This window comes from Schistocerca piceifrons, chromosome 5 (assembly GCF_021461385.2).
Source record: "Schistocerca piceifrons isolate TAMUIC-IGC-003096 chromosome 5, iqSchPice1.1, whole genome shotgun sequence".
Lineage (NCBI taxonomy): Eukaryota > Metazoa > Arthropoda > Insecta > Orthoptera > Acrididae > Schistocerca > Schistocerca piceifrons.
The window spans coordinates 284,074,169-284,093,110 of NC_060142.1; the positions used below are offsets into that span (position 1 = coordinate 284,074,169).

An 18,942-nucleotide genomic window follows, 5' to 3' on the forward strand; every position below is an offset into this window, starting at 1 on the left:
CCCATGAATCCAAACCACACTGGGTACACAGCAGCAGAAATGTTTCAAATAACAAAATGAATAAAATTGATAACCATATGTCAATAAGTTCTGTCATCTAAAGAATATTTATAGGAAGCCTCTAGCCCCAATCAATAGTTGCACACTCTCCTTGAGTACACACACACAGTCATGATGACCAGGGATACCCGAAACAGAGTTAAGCATGAGTTTGTACACAACTCAAGTTCCAATGAGATACTATAATTCTGTACTCAGTATAAATACAGTTAATCATAGCCATAAATAATTTGAATAATGACATAATCAAGTTGCTTGAGGACCAAAATCAGTGTGTGATATCAGAAGTGTATACATCTCGTTATTCAGTCTATACTTGATTTATCATCACATTTGTAAATGTCTTCCACACTATTTGCTAATTTTTCATACAAACTAATCTACACACATAGAAGCCTTTAAGATTCATTTGAAATTGATAAAAAAATCCATACTGAGTGTTGAGATACGAAAATTCATTGAAATGTATGACTACTAACCTAACAATACCTAACTTTATCAGATTCTGATAACTATTTATGACATGATTCACAGAGTGTATTCTTGAATTTTATAAGTTTTCACATTTCTGTGTTGAACATAACAAATGACCAGTCATAGAATATCAACCTCCAACAGCATTATTTAAAGTTACATAATGTCCTGGTAAGTTAATCCCCTTACTTGAAAAAAACATACATTTATGTGGAATAACACTGTCCATAGCAGTGACTACTTTTCTAAACAAATAGTTCCACAAATTCTTGATGTAGGATAATTTCTTGGCTAACAATTTACAAATTTCAGTCACAAGACTGATGTAATTAACAGATGCTTGAGTACATTACCCAGCACCTATGATCTATTGTAAGTCAACTGGACCAGCAAGGGTGCTGCCACACATGAGTGTGGGAGTGGAACACACTCCAACGGATAGGTAACCTCCAGTCTAGCTTTGACATTGAATCGTGAAACATTGTTTTGTGAAATAACTATGCTGCTCAATACTTCTCTCACATCACATGGTATATGTTTTGCCTATCTATATTGAAAAAATAAGAGTTCACATCAGAATGGATTAAAAAGTGTTCGAATATATGGTACATTGATAAACAGAGCTAAACGCAGTGAAAAAGCAAACTAGTAAGGTAATATACACAGATGTACTAAGACACTATCTCTAATATTTACAGTACACATGAATGAAATGAGTCTCCACTCAGTTTACCACAACACCCATGACTTTACCCAAAAGAGTTCATGACAATTAAATTTAATTATTCTTTTCAGAGTACACAGGAATAATAATAATATTTAACACTAATAGCATTCTAAAATAAGAAATTTATTACTAGATATTTAATGGCATTGTCCCATTTCAAAATTGTAAATGGGTCTACCCATTTAGTCATATGGCCTATATGTATGAAATTCTAAGGCACAATCTAGTACAAAGCAGAATTATATAATTGTATGAAACTGCAAATATAGTGCATATTCTCTTCCAGACTAGGGATCACGATGCATCCATGTTCAAAGCTCTTGTCTTCTGCACTAAAAATTAACAGTACCTGAGATTTTACCAATTTGCTTTGCTTACCAGTAGCTCCTCTTATCTTTACACTTACATTGGGCAGTTCCATAAAATTCTTACTGTGCTTGATCTTGTTTCTAAATTGTTCAGATATACCACATATCAGGCTACCTGTATCAATCAAACAGTTACCTTCCCACTGATAAATCTTTAATGTAAGGACACCCAAAATCTGAATCATCCTCTCTGTTGTCAGACACTTCATGTAAAAGATCCCTTTCAGTTTCATCAAATGCTACATCCACACTGTCTTCACAAGGTTTTATCACCATCACAGGTAACATAGCATGACTTCAGTTACTCATGTTGTCAGGTAAGGATTGAACACAGTGAATAGATTCCATCACACAACTAACATTACTTGTTACAGAAAGAACACAAAACACATTACTGTCAAAATTACACTTCCTGCTTAGATCCTCTTTCACGTCATTCCACCAACTGGAATACAAATTCTGACTAACCACAGCTAACTTATTCCAGAATGCACCTTTATCTATGTTATCATCAATCTGGTCAGAGACAAACTTCAAAAAGGTTTCACCTTTATTACCCAGGCTCTCAGATACCTCACCTTTACTGTTTGGATCATTACTCTGCATGACAGTAATGAAAAACTGTTTTGACTGGACTGGTATTCCATGCCCCTCACTTACATACAACACTTACCGTATGTATATTGTCAACATCATTTACAAATAACTCTGAACCTATATTATTCTTAAACTTCACAAATACCTGATACTCATCATCATCACATTCCTCCAAAATTATTTCAACAATGTCATTAACAATAAAGTCTCATCTCCAACAAAGTCACTTACCTCACCTACATTAATTTGCTATAAGCCACCAGTCTCAGACTTACCAACCTCAGTTATTTCACAGCTCTCATTCACATCTACACCAAAAATACCATCTAGTTCAGATCCAATACAGTCATCACCGGATTTGCATACATTAACAACATTGTTTTCCAACCAAGAGAAGATATCATTAGTACATACTACATCAAAACTCCCACTACTTTCACATTCTAGTTTGTGATTTACACCTACATCACAATAATTAAACATAGTATCCTAAAACTTTTGATCAAGATATAAATGAACAACCTGATATTCCTTTTGTTCAATTTCAGATACATGTGTTCTATCTTTAACACTGTTATAATTGTCTAATTGCAAATTTAACTTGGGGGTCCTGTGCTTGTTATGTTTCCTTGCCCCAAAACTGTGAAACTCCATTGAGACAAACTGCCATTTCCTCAGTAGTTACTTCTATGAATGTTACTTCTATTAAAATGCCCTTGGTTGTCTCAATTATTTGTATCCTGCTGATGTTCAGAATTTCGCTTTCTAGTGACAAGTTGATCCTGATACCGTTATCTCTGTTTCTGTGATTACTCACATTGTGATTTCTATCATTCTCATTAGTATGGTATGTACTTTTTTCTGCTGCCCTATCCAGCCTGTAAACATATCATAAAAAATTTTCAAGGCAATCTTCACGTCTGTGTACTAAATTCCACTGCAATCTTTCAGATAATCTCCTTTTAAGTGCAGCAGTCAAGATCGTTTCATTAAGTGGTTTGTCAAGATGTGCTAATTTTTTAAGTTGGTTCTTACAAAACTCTTTCAAAGTGCTCTCTCTATTCCTATGATTAGGACCATTCAAAAGTTCACTTTTGATTCTTCCCTGTTCAGCTTTCAACAAAAATTTATTTAAAAATTTTTTCTTGAAACTCTGATATGTCTCCCAATGACTTAAATTTAAATTTACCCAAGACAGAGGTTTGCCTTCAACAAATTCAATTTTTTGATTGTCATTCATGCCCGACACAAAACTATCTCTGCAGTGGTGCAGAAAATCCACTGGTTGTAAATTATCTGGTGGAAAACTTTTGACAGGAGTGTTGGACTGCACAATACCATTGTTTGCACACAGAGTTTGATTCAAACAAATTTCCTAAACTGCTGAAATTTTTTGATATAAAACAGTTATATTAGTTTGCGTATTGTTTTCTACATTTAAATTTTTTGGTTTAAACTGGTGATATTTTGTTGGTTTTTTTCCGCTACAGCCTCCTGTTCAACTCTGAGGCCATCAACATTCTTTGATTTTTTCCCTGACTCAGCTACAAACTTATTTTCCAAAACAATAAATTTATTTTCTAAAACATCAACTTTTTCATTCATTCTTTTTAACCCTTCTGACAACCCATTTTTTAGCTCCAAAACTTGATTACTAAGTTGATCTATCTGATCTTGTACTCTGTCCAATTTGCTATTGTTATATGTCTTCATTTCCTCATTTTTGCCAAAATTAACTGCAAAATATCAGTTTTTACTGTTTCTTTACTGACTACGATTTCACTCAGCTCAGATATGTCCTGACTGGGTCCTACAGCTTTCATTTCTACCTCACTTTTGCTTTCATCCCTATTCATTTTGTTAACAAGCAAACGAATCCACAAAAAAATGAACTTCACTAATAGTTTGTACTTCTCTTTCCTTTTTGATGTCCCTAGTTGTAGTTGTGAAGTCCTCTTCCCTTTCATTCAATCTGGTCTATCATTATTGGTAGTACATCATCAGTGTATGATTTCCTTCATTGGACAGCCTTCATTTTTTGCTCCATTTGATCAAAAATTTATTCTTACATAATCTTAAAAAATTAACAAAATCAAGCACTTTCTGCAACAGACAAAACTTTGTTACTAGTCAATTAATCCCAGACAACACCCACATACTTGTAATCTGCCCCCTCCTTCCTAGTTGCAGCTATTGTCCATGATGAGCAAAGTCTTTTCTGAAGATTTGAGAGGAGTAAGATTTCAATTAAACTTTTTAGTTTACTTATCTTTTCTTGCAGAGATGGCTCCAGTTCTTCTTGTCTAGGGGTCTCATTCTTGAAGCTGAAATTCTCACATTTTAGATCCTCATGGTTGAATTGATCTAAATAATTTTGAAGAAAGTCATTGCAGAATTTTTGTTTTTACATTAATTTATTTTGTCACATTTTAGTATGTCACACAATCTTTTGCAGTTTCACCCTAACAAAGCCAAAATTACATTGTTCATGCAAAATACAAAAATATGTCTAATCACATCCAAGGCATGCTTACTACTACTTCACTCTGCAGTAGTAGCATTCCAAAGGGTTTACAGTTTTTCTTGACAAATGAATTTCTATTAGTTTCAATTATTTTTTCATAAATGTATCCAGAAATGAACATAATAAACAGTACAAGATTTCATAATTAATAACAGAAATTTTAGGTATGCCAAATAATTCATAATTTCAAATGTTCCTTAAAAAAAAAAAAAAAAAAAAAATACTGTGCACTCAGAACTAGTATTTCTTGATTGTAACATCCAAAATAATAATTCCTATTCGTAAATTTTAGCTTGAAATATAACATAGTGTGTATAAAAATATATGAAATTTTTCAGAAAAACAACTGAAATAATACTGATCTGTCCAAAATTGAAAAAATATTGCTGGTATCGACTACTACTGTTGAGGAAAAGTAATGATAAAGGAGGACGTCTCATTACAAGATCCACTGGAATAGTTACAAGGAACTTATTTATTAAAAAACTACATCATATACAGCTCACATCTATCCATGAGAATCATTTTACTATACCAAATTTGTGCCAAGACAGAATGACACATGACAGTGTAAGTAAATGAGAAGACATGAGTGATAATGACAAATCTGTTCCTTCAGTACACACAAATGAGAAATGTTACAAGAAAAGTAATATGTTTTGCTTCCTATGAACAGCTGCTGTTGAAGGCTTATGAATATGATTGCAATGAAAATTTTCTTGTGTTGCAGACACACATATATAATAAAAGTAAAACTAAATCCCTAGTCAACCTTTTTTATCTGTAGCATCAAAAATCAGACAGTAAAAAGTGTGATATGAAAAGTTCATATTTTTATCACTGCAATAAAAGTTTCATACGTTGGTTCACTGTTCTGGAAGTTAGAAAATACCTCTTCTGCAGAAGTCCCATAAACCAGAGAGAGGTCCAGTGATATTCAAACTTTATCTGAAGGCTGCTGCTGCAACATTTCTCTTATACGTATTCTTTTATAAATCCAACCAAGAAGTAACTGCAGCCAGTTTGGGTATCCACAAAGATGTCCAAGGATTTCTCAAGCTTATTTCCAAATACATTTTCAAAGTTTTCCTGGAAAATGGAATGTTCTATGGATGTCTACACTTCCTCTTGTGATATTTCAGCTGAAAACCTTAAAGCCAAATACAACCCAAGAAGAAGTGTTGACATTTAGGATGCTTGGATGATGATAAATTTCAGCTCTTATCTTGCAGTATGCATATAGGAACAGCATATACTGAAGAAATTTTTTAAATAATTCTAGTATACCTCAGTATCCATTTTCCCTTGCAGAAGTACTCCTGTTTGTTCTAATCAGTTCAGGCCACACATTCCACTTTCTTATCTGCGATAATGGAACACGCCCTGTTGTACAAGGCTGAGCTCTGACCTCATTATTTCCTGCTTTCAAACATTTAATCTCCTTCATTGTTACAATGTGTAAAAATATCATATATATCTACAATTGATAATGTGTATTTGCCATTGAAACACATACTTTTAAAAGGAGTCCAATCACTGAATGCGAACAAGCTGAACATTACGAACTGCTTTCTTAAAGTACTTTGATAACTTTTCTTATGTTTTGACCACACATTTTTTATTTCCAAAATCACCTTTACTTTTCCAAAATCACCTTACACTACAAAATAAAACACAAAACTGGCATCAGAAGATATGAAAATATGTTACATTTCACCATCAATTGGAGACATGATATAATGAGTAGAATATGGCTTTCTAGCTTACCAGTGTTATGTCAGTCATATAAAATTGTTCATTAGATACATAACACTGATAAGCTAGAAAGCCAAATTCTACTCATTATACAATGTCTCTAATCCATGGTGAAATGTAACATATTTTCACATCTCCTGACACCATTTTTGTGGTGTATTTTATAGCCTTCAAAAATCAAAAGATGTTGAAATGCATAAGGTTGAAATGCACAATAAAACGTGATGTCAAGATGTTGGAAAAGTTATTAAAGTGCATCCTAATGCTCACTTAGTCTCGTAGCATTTTCATGCAAATTGCAGTTTCTTTCAATACCCGTGGCTCACATTCTTTGTTGGTGTCACATTACTACCAGTTCAGTATTCTACCAACAGATGTGACCACCTGTCATATAAAGGAAATTCAAATCCAGTCTTGTGCAGCCTGGTTAAGCATTAATTTGGTATAGCTGTCATATACAATGTGTAGGTATAAAATAGAGTACAGAGTACAGAGTAAGTTCAAATGTGCCAAAGATGAATGAGCAATGGCTGTGAATTGCGAAGCCTTCTCAGTTGAATGCAGCATCTCTGCTGTCTGTAGACAAAACACAGTGGCTGTGACCTCCGTATGTGTAAGAGCTGTTATCTTATTTTGTCAGAAAAATTACAAATGTAATGGCAGTGCCATGAATGGATGTGGTGTTATACAAGGTACTTGGAGAAACTGCTCTTAAAAGCTATGTTTTACTCAAATAAGAATAACATGAAGACTGTTTATAACAAACATGAGTTTTTGAATGGTTCAAGAGTTTCCAAGATGGCTGAGAAGATTCTGAAGATGACTAACGCTCTGGACATCCTTCAACACCAAAAACAGATGGAAGTACTGAAAAAGTAGGTAATCTGATTTGACCTGACCATCAGTTAAGTATTTCATTGACTGCTGAAACTGTAGGATTTGAAAAGAATGTGTGAGGCAAATTTTACACAACCAATTTAACATGAGAAAAGTGTATGTGAAATTGGTACTGTAGATTCTCGTGATCAAACAAAAAGAAGCTTGCGAAAACATCTGTGCTGACACTTTGAATACCATTGAAAATGATCCTGATTTCTTGGAAAGAGTGATAACATGACAGATCTTGGTTTTTCGCTTATGATCCAAAAACTAGGTGCCAATCCATGCATTGGTAGGGCCCAGCTTCACAAAGAGTAAAAAAAGCTTGAATAAGCAAATCAAGAGTCAAAGCAGTGATGACTTTTTTTAGTATTCGTGGAATGGTGTATCTTCACTGGGTCTCTGATGGTTAAACTATTAATCAACATTACTAACTTAAGGTTCTTGCTCAATTCCATGAGAAAAAAAAGGAAAAAAATGTCTCAAACTGTGGATGAGCAAGTCATGGGTTCTGCATCAAGACAACACACCAGTTCATACTGCATTGTCTGCTAAGAGATTCCTAGTGAAGTGCAGCATCCCAATGTTAGACCAGCCAACTATGTCACCTGGCTCGCACCATGTGACCTTTATCTTCCCCCCCCCCCCCCCCCCAGATCACATCTGCATTAAAAAGAATAAGATTTCAGTCTGTTGAAGCAGTGAAAGAAAAAAATGGTACACTTCTTCAAGGAGCTCATAGATTATCACTTCTATCACTGTTTACATTAATGAAAAATTCACATGGAGCATTGTAGGGATAGAGGAGAGAAGTATATTGAGGGTGACAATAACTAAAAATATATTTTTCTGAAATAAAAAGCATATTCTAAAAGAAGTAAAAGTAATATGAATTGTCTTTCTTCCAGGTTCTGCCTATGGTCCTAATATTCGCCATTGGCTGAGGCCTACAGATAAACCTGCAGACATAGGACACAGTTTTGTAGCAATTAACCCCAACTGCTTTGCTCCAGATTTTGGATGCCGTATGCAAGACCTGATGACATACCTCAGAAATTTGAAACCAGTAAGTAGGAGAAAGCTATTCTCAAGTCAATCAGAATTCTAAAATATATTTTACAAGTAATCATTTTTAGTAACATTTATTTGCAAACTCACACTATCAACCAGATAATCATTTATCTATCTCTCAATATGCAAATGAAATAGGCAAGAAAGTCAATAGCATTGGTTGAGTGTATCCTCCATCATGCACTGTATAGCAGTTTTAGGAATATACAGGATGAAGAAAAATGTCACACTTTTAGGTTGATATGCAATTCCTGATCCAGATTCAAGACAAAAATTTATCTACAAAAGTCAGATTGGGTGCATTTTGGAAACACATGTATGGAAACAAGGAGCTGGCAAGACTTTCATATGGTGCAGAGTATCGGAATGTACAGAGGAAAGTGTATCAGCCCATACTGCCTCACGAGGTGTCATAGCTCCCTTTGTAGACTGCTGTGACATCAAATCCACATCCACCATAGAACTATGGTTCAAATCATCATGAGATTTCCTTTTTATTTTTCAGACATCTTCTCCCTAGTTCTCAGCTTTTATAAGCAGGACATCATTTTTTTCTCATAAAATAGCATATCACATCACAGTGGCATTCTTTAAACTGCCTACTAACAGCACAGTCTTGTTTCATGTAGGACAGCTTCCCTATTGTGTACACAAATGATGAATACCTCAATATGGTTTTGGTGCTGGGTGTATCTGATAACAAAGCTACTGCTATTGCTCATGTTTACCCTCAAAGATATCATTCCAGTAAGAATATTTTTTGTCACCTGGAGCAACATATTTGGGAAACTGTAATCTTTGTTCATAAGCCATGGACAGTGGTCATCCAAAGACTAGACATACAGCACAAACAGCAGCACCTTTGGTAAACTGTTACCTTCGTTCACAAGTAATGGATAGAGGTCATCCAAAGACTAGATGTACTCCACGAACAGAGGACACAATTCTTGAAACCGTTCACCAACCACCTTGGTGATTTACCCACGATATTGCAACACAGTTCTAGATATCTGAAGGCCTAGTTGTTGAAGTATTATGCAATGAAGAACAGCATCCATATCATTATACATTATCTCAGTACCAGTGGCCAAAAGAACACCTTAGACAAGAAGAGTTTTGTAAATGGGTTTTGCACCAAGTGTAAAATAATGAACATTTTATAAAAATACAGGGTGATTCAAAAAGAATACCACAACTTTAAATATGTGTATTTAATGAAAGAAACATAATATAACCTTCTGTTATACATCATTACAAAGAGTATTTAAAAAGGTTTTTTTTCACTCAAAAACAAGTTCAGAGATGTTCAATATGGCCCCCTCCAGACACTCGAGCAATATCAACCCGATACTCCAACTCGTTCCACACTCTCTGTAGCATATCAGGCGTAACAGTTTGGATAGCTGCTGTTATTTCTCGTTTCAAATCATCAGTGGTGGCTGGGAAAGGTGGCTGAAACACCATATCCTTAACATACCCCCATAAGAAAAATTCGCAGGGGGTAAGATCAGGGCTTCTTGGAGGCCAGTGATGAAGTGCTCTGTCACGGGCTGCCTGGCGGCCGATCCATCGCCTCGGGTAGTTGACGTTCAGGTAGTTACGGACAGATAAGTGCCAATGTGGTGGCGCTCCATCCTGCTGAAATATGAATTGTTGTGCTTCTTGTTCGAGCTAGCTCGGCGAGTCGATTTTCCTGGGCTGCGAACAAATGCTTGCTGGATGCGTGCTACATTTTCATCACTCGTTCTTGGCCATCCAGAACTTTTCCCTTTGCACAAACACCCATTCTCTGTAAACTGTTTATACCAACGTTTAATGCACCACCTATCAGGAGGTTTAACACCATACTTCGTTCGAAATGCACGCTGAACAACTGTCGTCGATTCACTTCTGCCGTACTCAATAACACAAAAAGCTTTCTGTTGAGTGGTCGCCATCTTAGCATCAACTGACGCTGACGCCTAGTCAACAGCACCTCAAGCGAACAAATGTACAACTAAATGAAACTTTATAGCTCCCTTAATTTGCCAACAGATAGTGGTTAGCTCTGCCTTTTGTCGTTGCAGAGTTTTAAATTCCTAAAGTTGTGGTATTCTTTTTGAATCACCCTGTATAATACGGACTGATGATCTAGCTTCACTCATGAAAGTATTTTCAACATCCTCAACAGCCATTCCTGGTCAGAATACAACCCATATATCACCTGCGAATGTAGCTTTCAGGCATACTTTGGCACTGACCTGTGGGCTGGAATCCTGGAAGGAGTGCATTTGGGCACTTACCTATTGCTGGACAAGAAGAGTGCATCACTCTATCATATGTTTCTTTGCAATACTTTGCCTGACACATTAGAAAATGTTCCACTTGGTGTTTGGTGACAGCTATGGTTTCAACATGATAGTGCACTGTCACACTTTGGAATGACTGTGTAAATAACTGTTTAAATGAAGCTTTTCCAGGGAAATGGATTGGTCTTGGAGGTCCAATGATCTGGCCTCCACATTCCCCGGTCCTTAATCCACTAGATTTTTATTTGTGAGGACACTTAAAGGAACAAGAAGATAGTACACCACCCATGGGTGTACAGAATCTAATAGCTTGTGCGCATGCAGCATTGGCAATCTTGGATGGAGGTGTGCTGTGTAGGGTCCAGAAATGTACGACCCAGTGAGTGGTGAAGTGTTTACAAATGCATGGTGGTTGCTTTGAACATTTCCTATTAATGAGTACTGCGTGTACATGTAAGAACCAGCTCAGTGAAAATATGCCTGGATGTAAATTGCACAGAATGAAAATATAGTGTGTAGCATGATGCACAGTCTACTATAGTCTACCTACTGTGTTTTTGTACCTCATCGGATACAGATGATGTTATATCCATTACGCACAAAATAAAGTGGCCATTTATGTCTGTAAGAGTTCATGGTATATCTCAACATTTAAATAAAGGTCACAATGATATAAAGAAATACACAAGATATCACATTGTGAGGGTGTGAATTGCAAATTGTATACAATTTGATGCTTTAACTAAAAAAAAAAAAGTTTGACATGAATGTGACTCAAACATCGGCAAGCTAGCATATCCTTGCCCCATAGCATTTCCTTGTCTCACTGAGCTAATGCGGCTGCTACCTGTTCTTGGCCATGTTGTGTGTGGTTACAGCCTTGCCAGAGACCTTTTCTTCTAAAAAAATTCACATTTCTATTAAACCGTTTGGTATGACTAGCTTTTTCTAGATACCGTTTGTCTTGAATTGAGACGAGGAGTTGCATGCCGACTGCCAAGTGTGGCATTTTTTCTTCACCCTATATAAGTAGCTATAGATAGATATATGTGAATGATTTGATTATGGCTAGCAGTTTTTCAACACATCTTCCAAAACATATATGAAGTGCTGTGCAGCAGCATACTGTAATGGAGTGCAATGTTCCCCTTTCCTATGCATCACTCAGTGTCACATGTCTTGAGGTCACATAATTTGATTTGATAAATTAACTGAGGAACCTGGCACCTGCAAAATTGCTAAATATGTGTTGCAGATGGATATGCAAGAGGTGTTTAACAAGTAATGCACCACATTTCTCTTCTGAAAGCAGGTTGCATTTATTCAGGATTCCATTGCACCACATTATTCTTCAATCTTTTGGCTAAAACCCTATTTTCAACATGATCTCCATTCAATGTGACAGCCTTGCACTGTGAAGTTGTAGCAATTAAATTAAAATTCTTGTCTGTTGTATACTTTATCTTAGCACTGTGTAGATCACCAAATGGAAATTTTGAATTATTTCTTAATTCCCTTGATACAGTATTATGTAAATTAATGTCCAAGCAAGAACATATAAATGTTATATTATTAGGGGATAGTCATGTCAACACATTATATGATTCCCAAGAAAGCAATTGCTTCAAAGACCATGTCTATTCATATGGCAGAATAGATCTATTGGGAGACAGACCCACTAGAATCACTCCAACTAGTATAAGCTCTATAGACCATGTTATTAATAATTGTGAAAATATTGCCACAGCTGCTATTGTAAATTGTCACATCTCTGACCATCTAGGCCAACTATTAGTGCTAAAAGGAGATCCTTGTATAAAACCAAAGAAAATTTACGAATACAAAAGAAATCTCTCTGCTATCACCATTGCCAAACTGAGAGAGAGCCTTGGTCACAAATCTTGGCACCTAGTATTTCAAGCCAAAGGAGTGAATAATAAATGGGATGCCTTTCTAGAAACATTATCTTATAATCTAAATAATACTATTCCCATCAGAAAGATAAATATTAATGAGAATAAGGCAAGACAGTCAAGACACATGGAATTTGATAAGTCTACCAAAGAACTGAAAGAAAAAATGGAAGAAATGTATATGATACAAAGAGAGACCAAAAACAATGAGCACAGGGACAAATACAAACAATACAAGTACCAGTTTTGCAAGCAAGTCAAAAGATCGGAGGCTGAAAACATTAACTCGAAAACACAAAATTCATGTTGTATCTCCAAGACCGGCTGGTCAATAGTAAATGAAATAAGAGACAGTAAAACAAAACTAAAAGGTAATATCAACATACAGATATCTAATAACAATATTCATGTCACCAATCCTCAAGAGATCAGTAACATTTTTAATGAATATTTCATAGATATCATAGAATCTGACTTTTGTACCACAGATAAAGTAAAGTACCTGTTGGATGAGAATAGAAGCTTTCGAAATGTGGTGCTACAGAAGAATGCTGAAGATAAGGTGGGTAGATCACGTAACTAATAAGGAGGTATTGAATAGGATTGGGGAGAAGAGAAGTTTGTGGCACAACTTGACTAGAAGAAGGGATCGGTTGGTAGGACATGTTTTGAGGCATCAAGGGATCACAAATTTAGCATTGGAGGGCAGCGTGGAGGGTAAAAATTGTAGAGGAAGACCGAGAGATGAATACACTAAGCAGATTCAGAAGGATGTAGGTTGCAGTAGGTAATGGGAGATGAAGAAGCTTGCACAGGATAGAGTAGCATGGAGAGCTACATCAAACCAGTCTCAGGACTGAAGACCACAACAACAACAACCTGTTGGATGTCTTGCTGAGGACAATTCTGAAGCCAATAAACTCCATGAACTTGAAATCAAGTATATTTTGCAGCTCATCAGAGAATGTAAAAACAAAAAAAACCACTGGCTGGGATGAAGTTTCTCTATTTTTACTTAAACAGGGTGAAAACAAGCTAGCATATCCTTTGGTGCATCTAATAAATAGTGTCTTAAAAGAAGGAGTGTTCCCTGACATACCAAAATTAGCCATTGTTAAACCTCTCTACAAAAAAGGTGATAAACAACTAGTAGAAAATTACAGACCACTCGCTTTAACTTCTTTTTTTAGCAAGTTAATTGAAAAAATAATTCTGAAATATATGTTGGAGCATTATAATAAGCACAACATCCTGGGAGATTTTCAGCATTGTTTCAGAAGTGGTTGTAGCACCATGACTGCAACTCTTCAATTTATGCTGAAAGCTCTTGACAAAATTGATGAAGGCTTGCAAGTAGCTGGAGTTTTCCTAGACCTATCAAAGGCTTTTGATAGGGTTGATCATAAGGTACTTCTGTCCAAAATGGCCAGGGCTGGCATAAGTGATAAACTATTGCACCTCATCACATCATATTTAAAAAACAGAAGACAGTGTACCTCAATCTCACACAATAATGGAGAAACATTAAAAAGTTATACGTCAAGAGTCAGGAATATTAAATTTGGTGTGCCTCTGGGATCGATAATTGGTCCCTTCCTTTTTACTTGTTACGTTAATGACTTCCCAAAGATAGTAAAAAATGATACCTTCATTACAATGTTTGCAGATGACACTTCAGGCCTTTGTTGGGGAAATGATATTCTTAATCTCGACATAGAGGTAAAAAAATTTATAGATATAGCAAAGGAAAAGTTTGAAAATGACTAAAAATCAACTTACAAAAAACAAATATAACCCCCTTCAGTGTTGGTGATTTGCAAACTGGTATTGATTCTCAAGATAGTAATATTTTAGGTGAAATCTGTAGTGAGTGTAAATTCCTAGGTATATGTATAGATAGCAAACAACTATGGACACTGTATGTGCAATGCTATCATCTAGCCTATATGTTTTAAGAAGAATAGCTTTATACGTCAGTAGTAAAACAATTAGGATGATGTATTTTGGTTTAATACATCCATTTCTAGCATCATCCATTTCTAGCATATGATCTTTCACTGTGAGGCAGGGCTTTCAAATCTCATGTAGACCGAGTATTTAAACTCCAGAAAAGAGCCTTGAGAATATTAGGCAAAAAAGATGCCAAAACAACATGTAAGGGATTGTTTATAGAATTTAAAATTCTGACTATCTATTCTATGTATATGTTTGAAACTGTAGAAGATAAGAAATATACATATTGTAATGCAGAAATTCATGATCACAATACTAGACATGTACAAAATTACCATATGATACACAGAAGACAGAATAAAACAGCAAACAGTCCATATATTAATGGAGCAAAATACTTCCATGCACTGCCAAATGAACTGAAGGTAATAACTGGAGAGACATTAAAAAAACATCTAAAATCATGGCTCATTGAGCAGTGTTTCTATAGCCTACTGTAGAAACTAAAATCTAAAGTATTATTTTGTCACATAATTTGGAGTACATTCTTAAGTTCCTATTATGAAGTAAAATTATATTGTATACTGTTGTACTACCAACTGCTATGCATGTAATTACATGTTTCACACAAATAAATTACAAATTACCTTACTGGGATGGCCTGTATGCTTGCATGGTTCTACTCTACTGGTTCACATAAGGGACAGCATGTTGCTGCATCAATGACCTCCCCATTGTTCATGTACTGCTTCCCATGGAATGCACTCTTCATTGGGCCAAACTGATGGAAGACATAAGGTGCAAGATTTGGGTTGTAGGGTGGATGAGGAAGAAGCTGCATCAGCGACCTTCACATCATTCATGTACTGCTTCCCATGGAGTGCACTATTCATTGGGCCAAACTGATGGAAGTCATAAGGTGCGAGATGTGGGCTGTAGGGTGGATGAGGAAGAAGCTGCATCAATGACCTCCACGTCATTCATGTACTGCTTCCCATGGAGTGCACTCTTCATTGGCCCAAACTGATGGAAGACATAAGGTGCAAGATTTGGGTTGTAGGGTGGATGAGGAAGAACAGTCCAATGAAGTTTTGTGGACTCCTCTCAGCTGCATAGATTTGTGTGAGGTCTTGCATTATCACAGAGAAGGAGCAGTTCATTTGCAGTTTTGTGACAACAAACACACCAAAGTCATTTCTTCAATTTCTTGAAGGTAGCAAAATACACTTCAGAATTGATCATTGTACTATGATGGAGGACATCAAACAGAATAACCCCTTCAGAATCCCAGAAGACTGCTGTCATGACTTTACCATCTGAAGTCGTGGCTTTGAACTTTTTCTTCAGAGGAGAGGTGGTGTGGTGCCACACCATGGATTGCCCTTTTATTTCTGGTTGAAAGTGATGAACCCACGTTTCATGGCCTGTGAAGATGTTCGATAAAGAATTGTCATGATCAGCCACATAATGCAGAAACAATTTCACACAGATGGTCTTCTGTTGCTCTTTATCGTCTTCTGTTAGGCAACAAGGAATCCCGCAGGCACACAGCTTTGAGTACTTCAACTGGTGGACAAGAGAGACATCCAGCTGAGTAGTATGGTGCTTGATTGTGATGCATCAATTGCTTCAAAGGAGAGTGTCTGCATCTTCCAACATTGCGGGAGTCACATCTGTGTGGGGTCAGCTACCATGCAGGAGATCAGACAACAGGTATCTGTGACCTTGTTTCAGTGATGACAGAAGTCTTACCCAATGATTCACCATGCTTTTGTTGACTGCCTGGTCTCCATAGACATCCTGCAAGTGCCTATGAATACCTGTGAAGCTCTGGTTTTTTGCCAAAAGAAACTCAATAATAGCTCTCCGCTTGGAATGCACCTACATTACAGATATCATTCTGAAGGCTACGTATAGCACCACCATCTATGAGAACTTCATGAAACTATGAGGGCTGAAGCAGGTTGTTGTTATTGTTGTTTCTGTTGTGGTCTTCAGTCCAGGGACTGGTTTGATGCGGTTCTCCACACTACTCTATCCTGTGCAAGCTTCTTCATCTCCCAGTACCTACTGCAACTTACATCCTTCTGAATCCGTTTAGTGTATTCATCTCTTGGTCTCCCTCTACAATTTTTACCCTCCTCGCTGCCCTCCAATACTAAATTGGTGATCTCTTGATGCCTCAGATCATGTCCTGCCAATCGATCCCTTCTTCTAGTCAAGCTGTGCCACAAACTCCTTTTCTCCCTAATTCTATTCAATACCTCATCATTAGTTATGTGATCTACCCATCTAATCTTCAGCATTCTTCTGTAGCACCACATTTTGAAAGCCTCTATTCTCTTCTTGTCTAAACTATTTAGTGTCCTTGTTTCACTTCCGTACATGGCTACACTCCATAATTCATATGGTCAACATTGCGTCCCGTTTTGCAACATTTCTATGGAATGCAAACTGACCTTCCCTGAAGTAGGCTTCTACCAGTTTTTCCATTCGTTTGTAAGGAATTTATGTTAGTATTTTGCCGCCGTGACTTATTAAACTGATAATTCGGTAATTTTCGCATCTGTCAACACCTGCTTTCTTTGGGAAGCAGGAATATTCTACAGTATCCCACAGCAATTTTCCCATTTTTTAAACTGACATGGGTGTGAAAAAGTGTGTTGTATTACATTCCGAACCCCCCCCCCCCCCCTGCTGTACATCTCCTGCTCCCCCCTCTCTTTGTCCATTTCCCCTTCTCCTGCTCTCTCTACACATTACCTCCTCCTCTCTATCCGTCTCCTCCCTACCTCTCCATCTCCTCCTCACAGCTTTCTCCATCCCTATCTTCCTTACCCCCCCCCCCACACCTTTTGCCCCATTTCCTCCCCTTGGTTAGAGACTGAAGTCACTTAAAATGAATAGGTAACCTGATTGGGATCATTGATATATGAGGTATAAGAGAGACTTCTCCAGCTGTTGGATCTTTGTGGATACTGGCTTCAGTGACAGTACTTCATATAGTTTTAATCTTCAGATTGGTAAGATTACAAAGCTTCAGACAATTCAGATTAAGTAATAGTATTCTAATCATATGCTGACAAGCAATAAATATAACTTGTTTTCCATAAAACTGATATCAAGGAAGAAAATGAAACGGAACATTGTTTTGTGTACAGTTGTTTAAAATTATATAAAAGGAGAAAGAATAAATGTGTGAGGAACAATCTGGCTAATCGTTTTCATGCTTTGTTACCATAGTTAAAATTAACTGTGAGAAAGAAAAGTAAACTGCTCATTTTCACCACACAGCACAGCATTCTCTTTCTTACGGTTGGTTTTTACAGAAAACCTGTACATTCTCATTTAAATAAAATATTTAGCCTATGTCTGTCTGAATGCTTTTTATATAATACAAATTTGAAGTAAATCAGCCTAGAACTTGATGAGATTACTGCTAACAGCATTTCCTCTTTATATATAGGGTGAACATTAATAGAACCCACAAACTGCGTGGCTGGATTCCTAACTGGAAATAGAGAAAAAAAGGTCCTGTGAACATGTGTCTGGAAATGGACTTTGTGTGTGCAACAGCAACAAATTGTCTCAGAACACAGTATAGAGTTGCATCACATCCATGTCACAACAGATGTTCAATTGGCCTCTGTGGGATAGCAGGTGACAAGGATAGTAGCTGTAGTCATACAGTATACACATAATAGTAATTTGGCTTACACCATAATTTGGCTTACACCATGTTGGTGGGCCACTTGCCTGGAGCTTGTACAAGGGTTTGTCTCAATACCCTGTAGAACCAACTCTGTTGTATGCACAGTCAACCACCACTCCCTGCCTTTTCTTCTGTTTGGAAGGACCCACGATTACATAAATGCACAAAAAGGACCTGAAATGTTGCTTGATGCGATTGATGTCTGTGAGGGTACTTGTTTTGGTATAGCCATGCTGCCTCTTGACTATTTCCATCTGCTTGGCTGTACACAAACACCATCTCAGCTTGCTCCCGATATGAATACCAGACCATTTAGATGCTTACAGTATGCTGGGTCAATCACACAGCCTGCAACACACTACTAACACATGGCACATGGCCAAAGGAACTGTCATTCATCAGTGCCATCCACCGTGGCAACAATGCATTTCCAGACACATGTTCATAGGAGCTTTTTTCCTCACATTACAGTCAGAATCAGTCCCTGCAGTTTGTCAGTTTTATTAATCTTCACCCTACATAACATAGACATGTATACATTTTATATTAAAAATATGTAGCCTGTATCTGTCTGAATGTTTATTCCACATTATATATTATATAGAGATTTTTATATTAAAA

The 18,942-nt window shown here is 36.6% G+C and overlaps 1 protein-coding gene across 1 annotated transcript in view; it reads left to right on the forward strand.

The window, feature by feature from the left end:
• Positions 1-18,942, forward strand: part of LOC124798944 (uncharacterized oxidoreductase YjmC-like) — a 218,943-nt gene that overhangs the window by 156,651 nt on the left and 43,350 nt on the right. Inside the window, exon 7 of the mRNA XM_047262478.1 lies at positions 8,293-8,450. Coding sequence (XP_047118434.1) covers positions 8,293-8,450 — 158 coding nt within the window. The remainder of the gene's footprint in view (positions 1-8,292; positions 8,451-18,942) is intronic.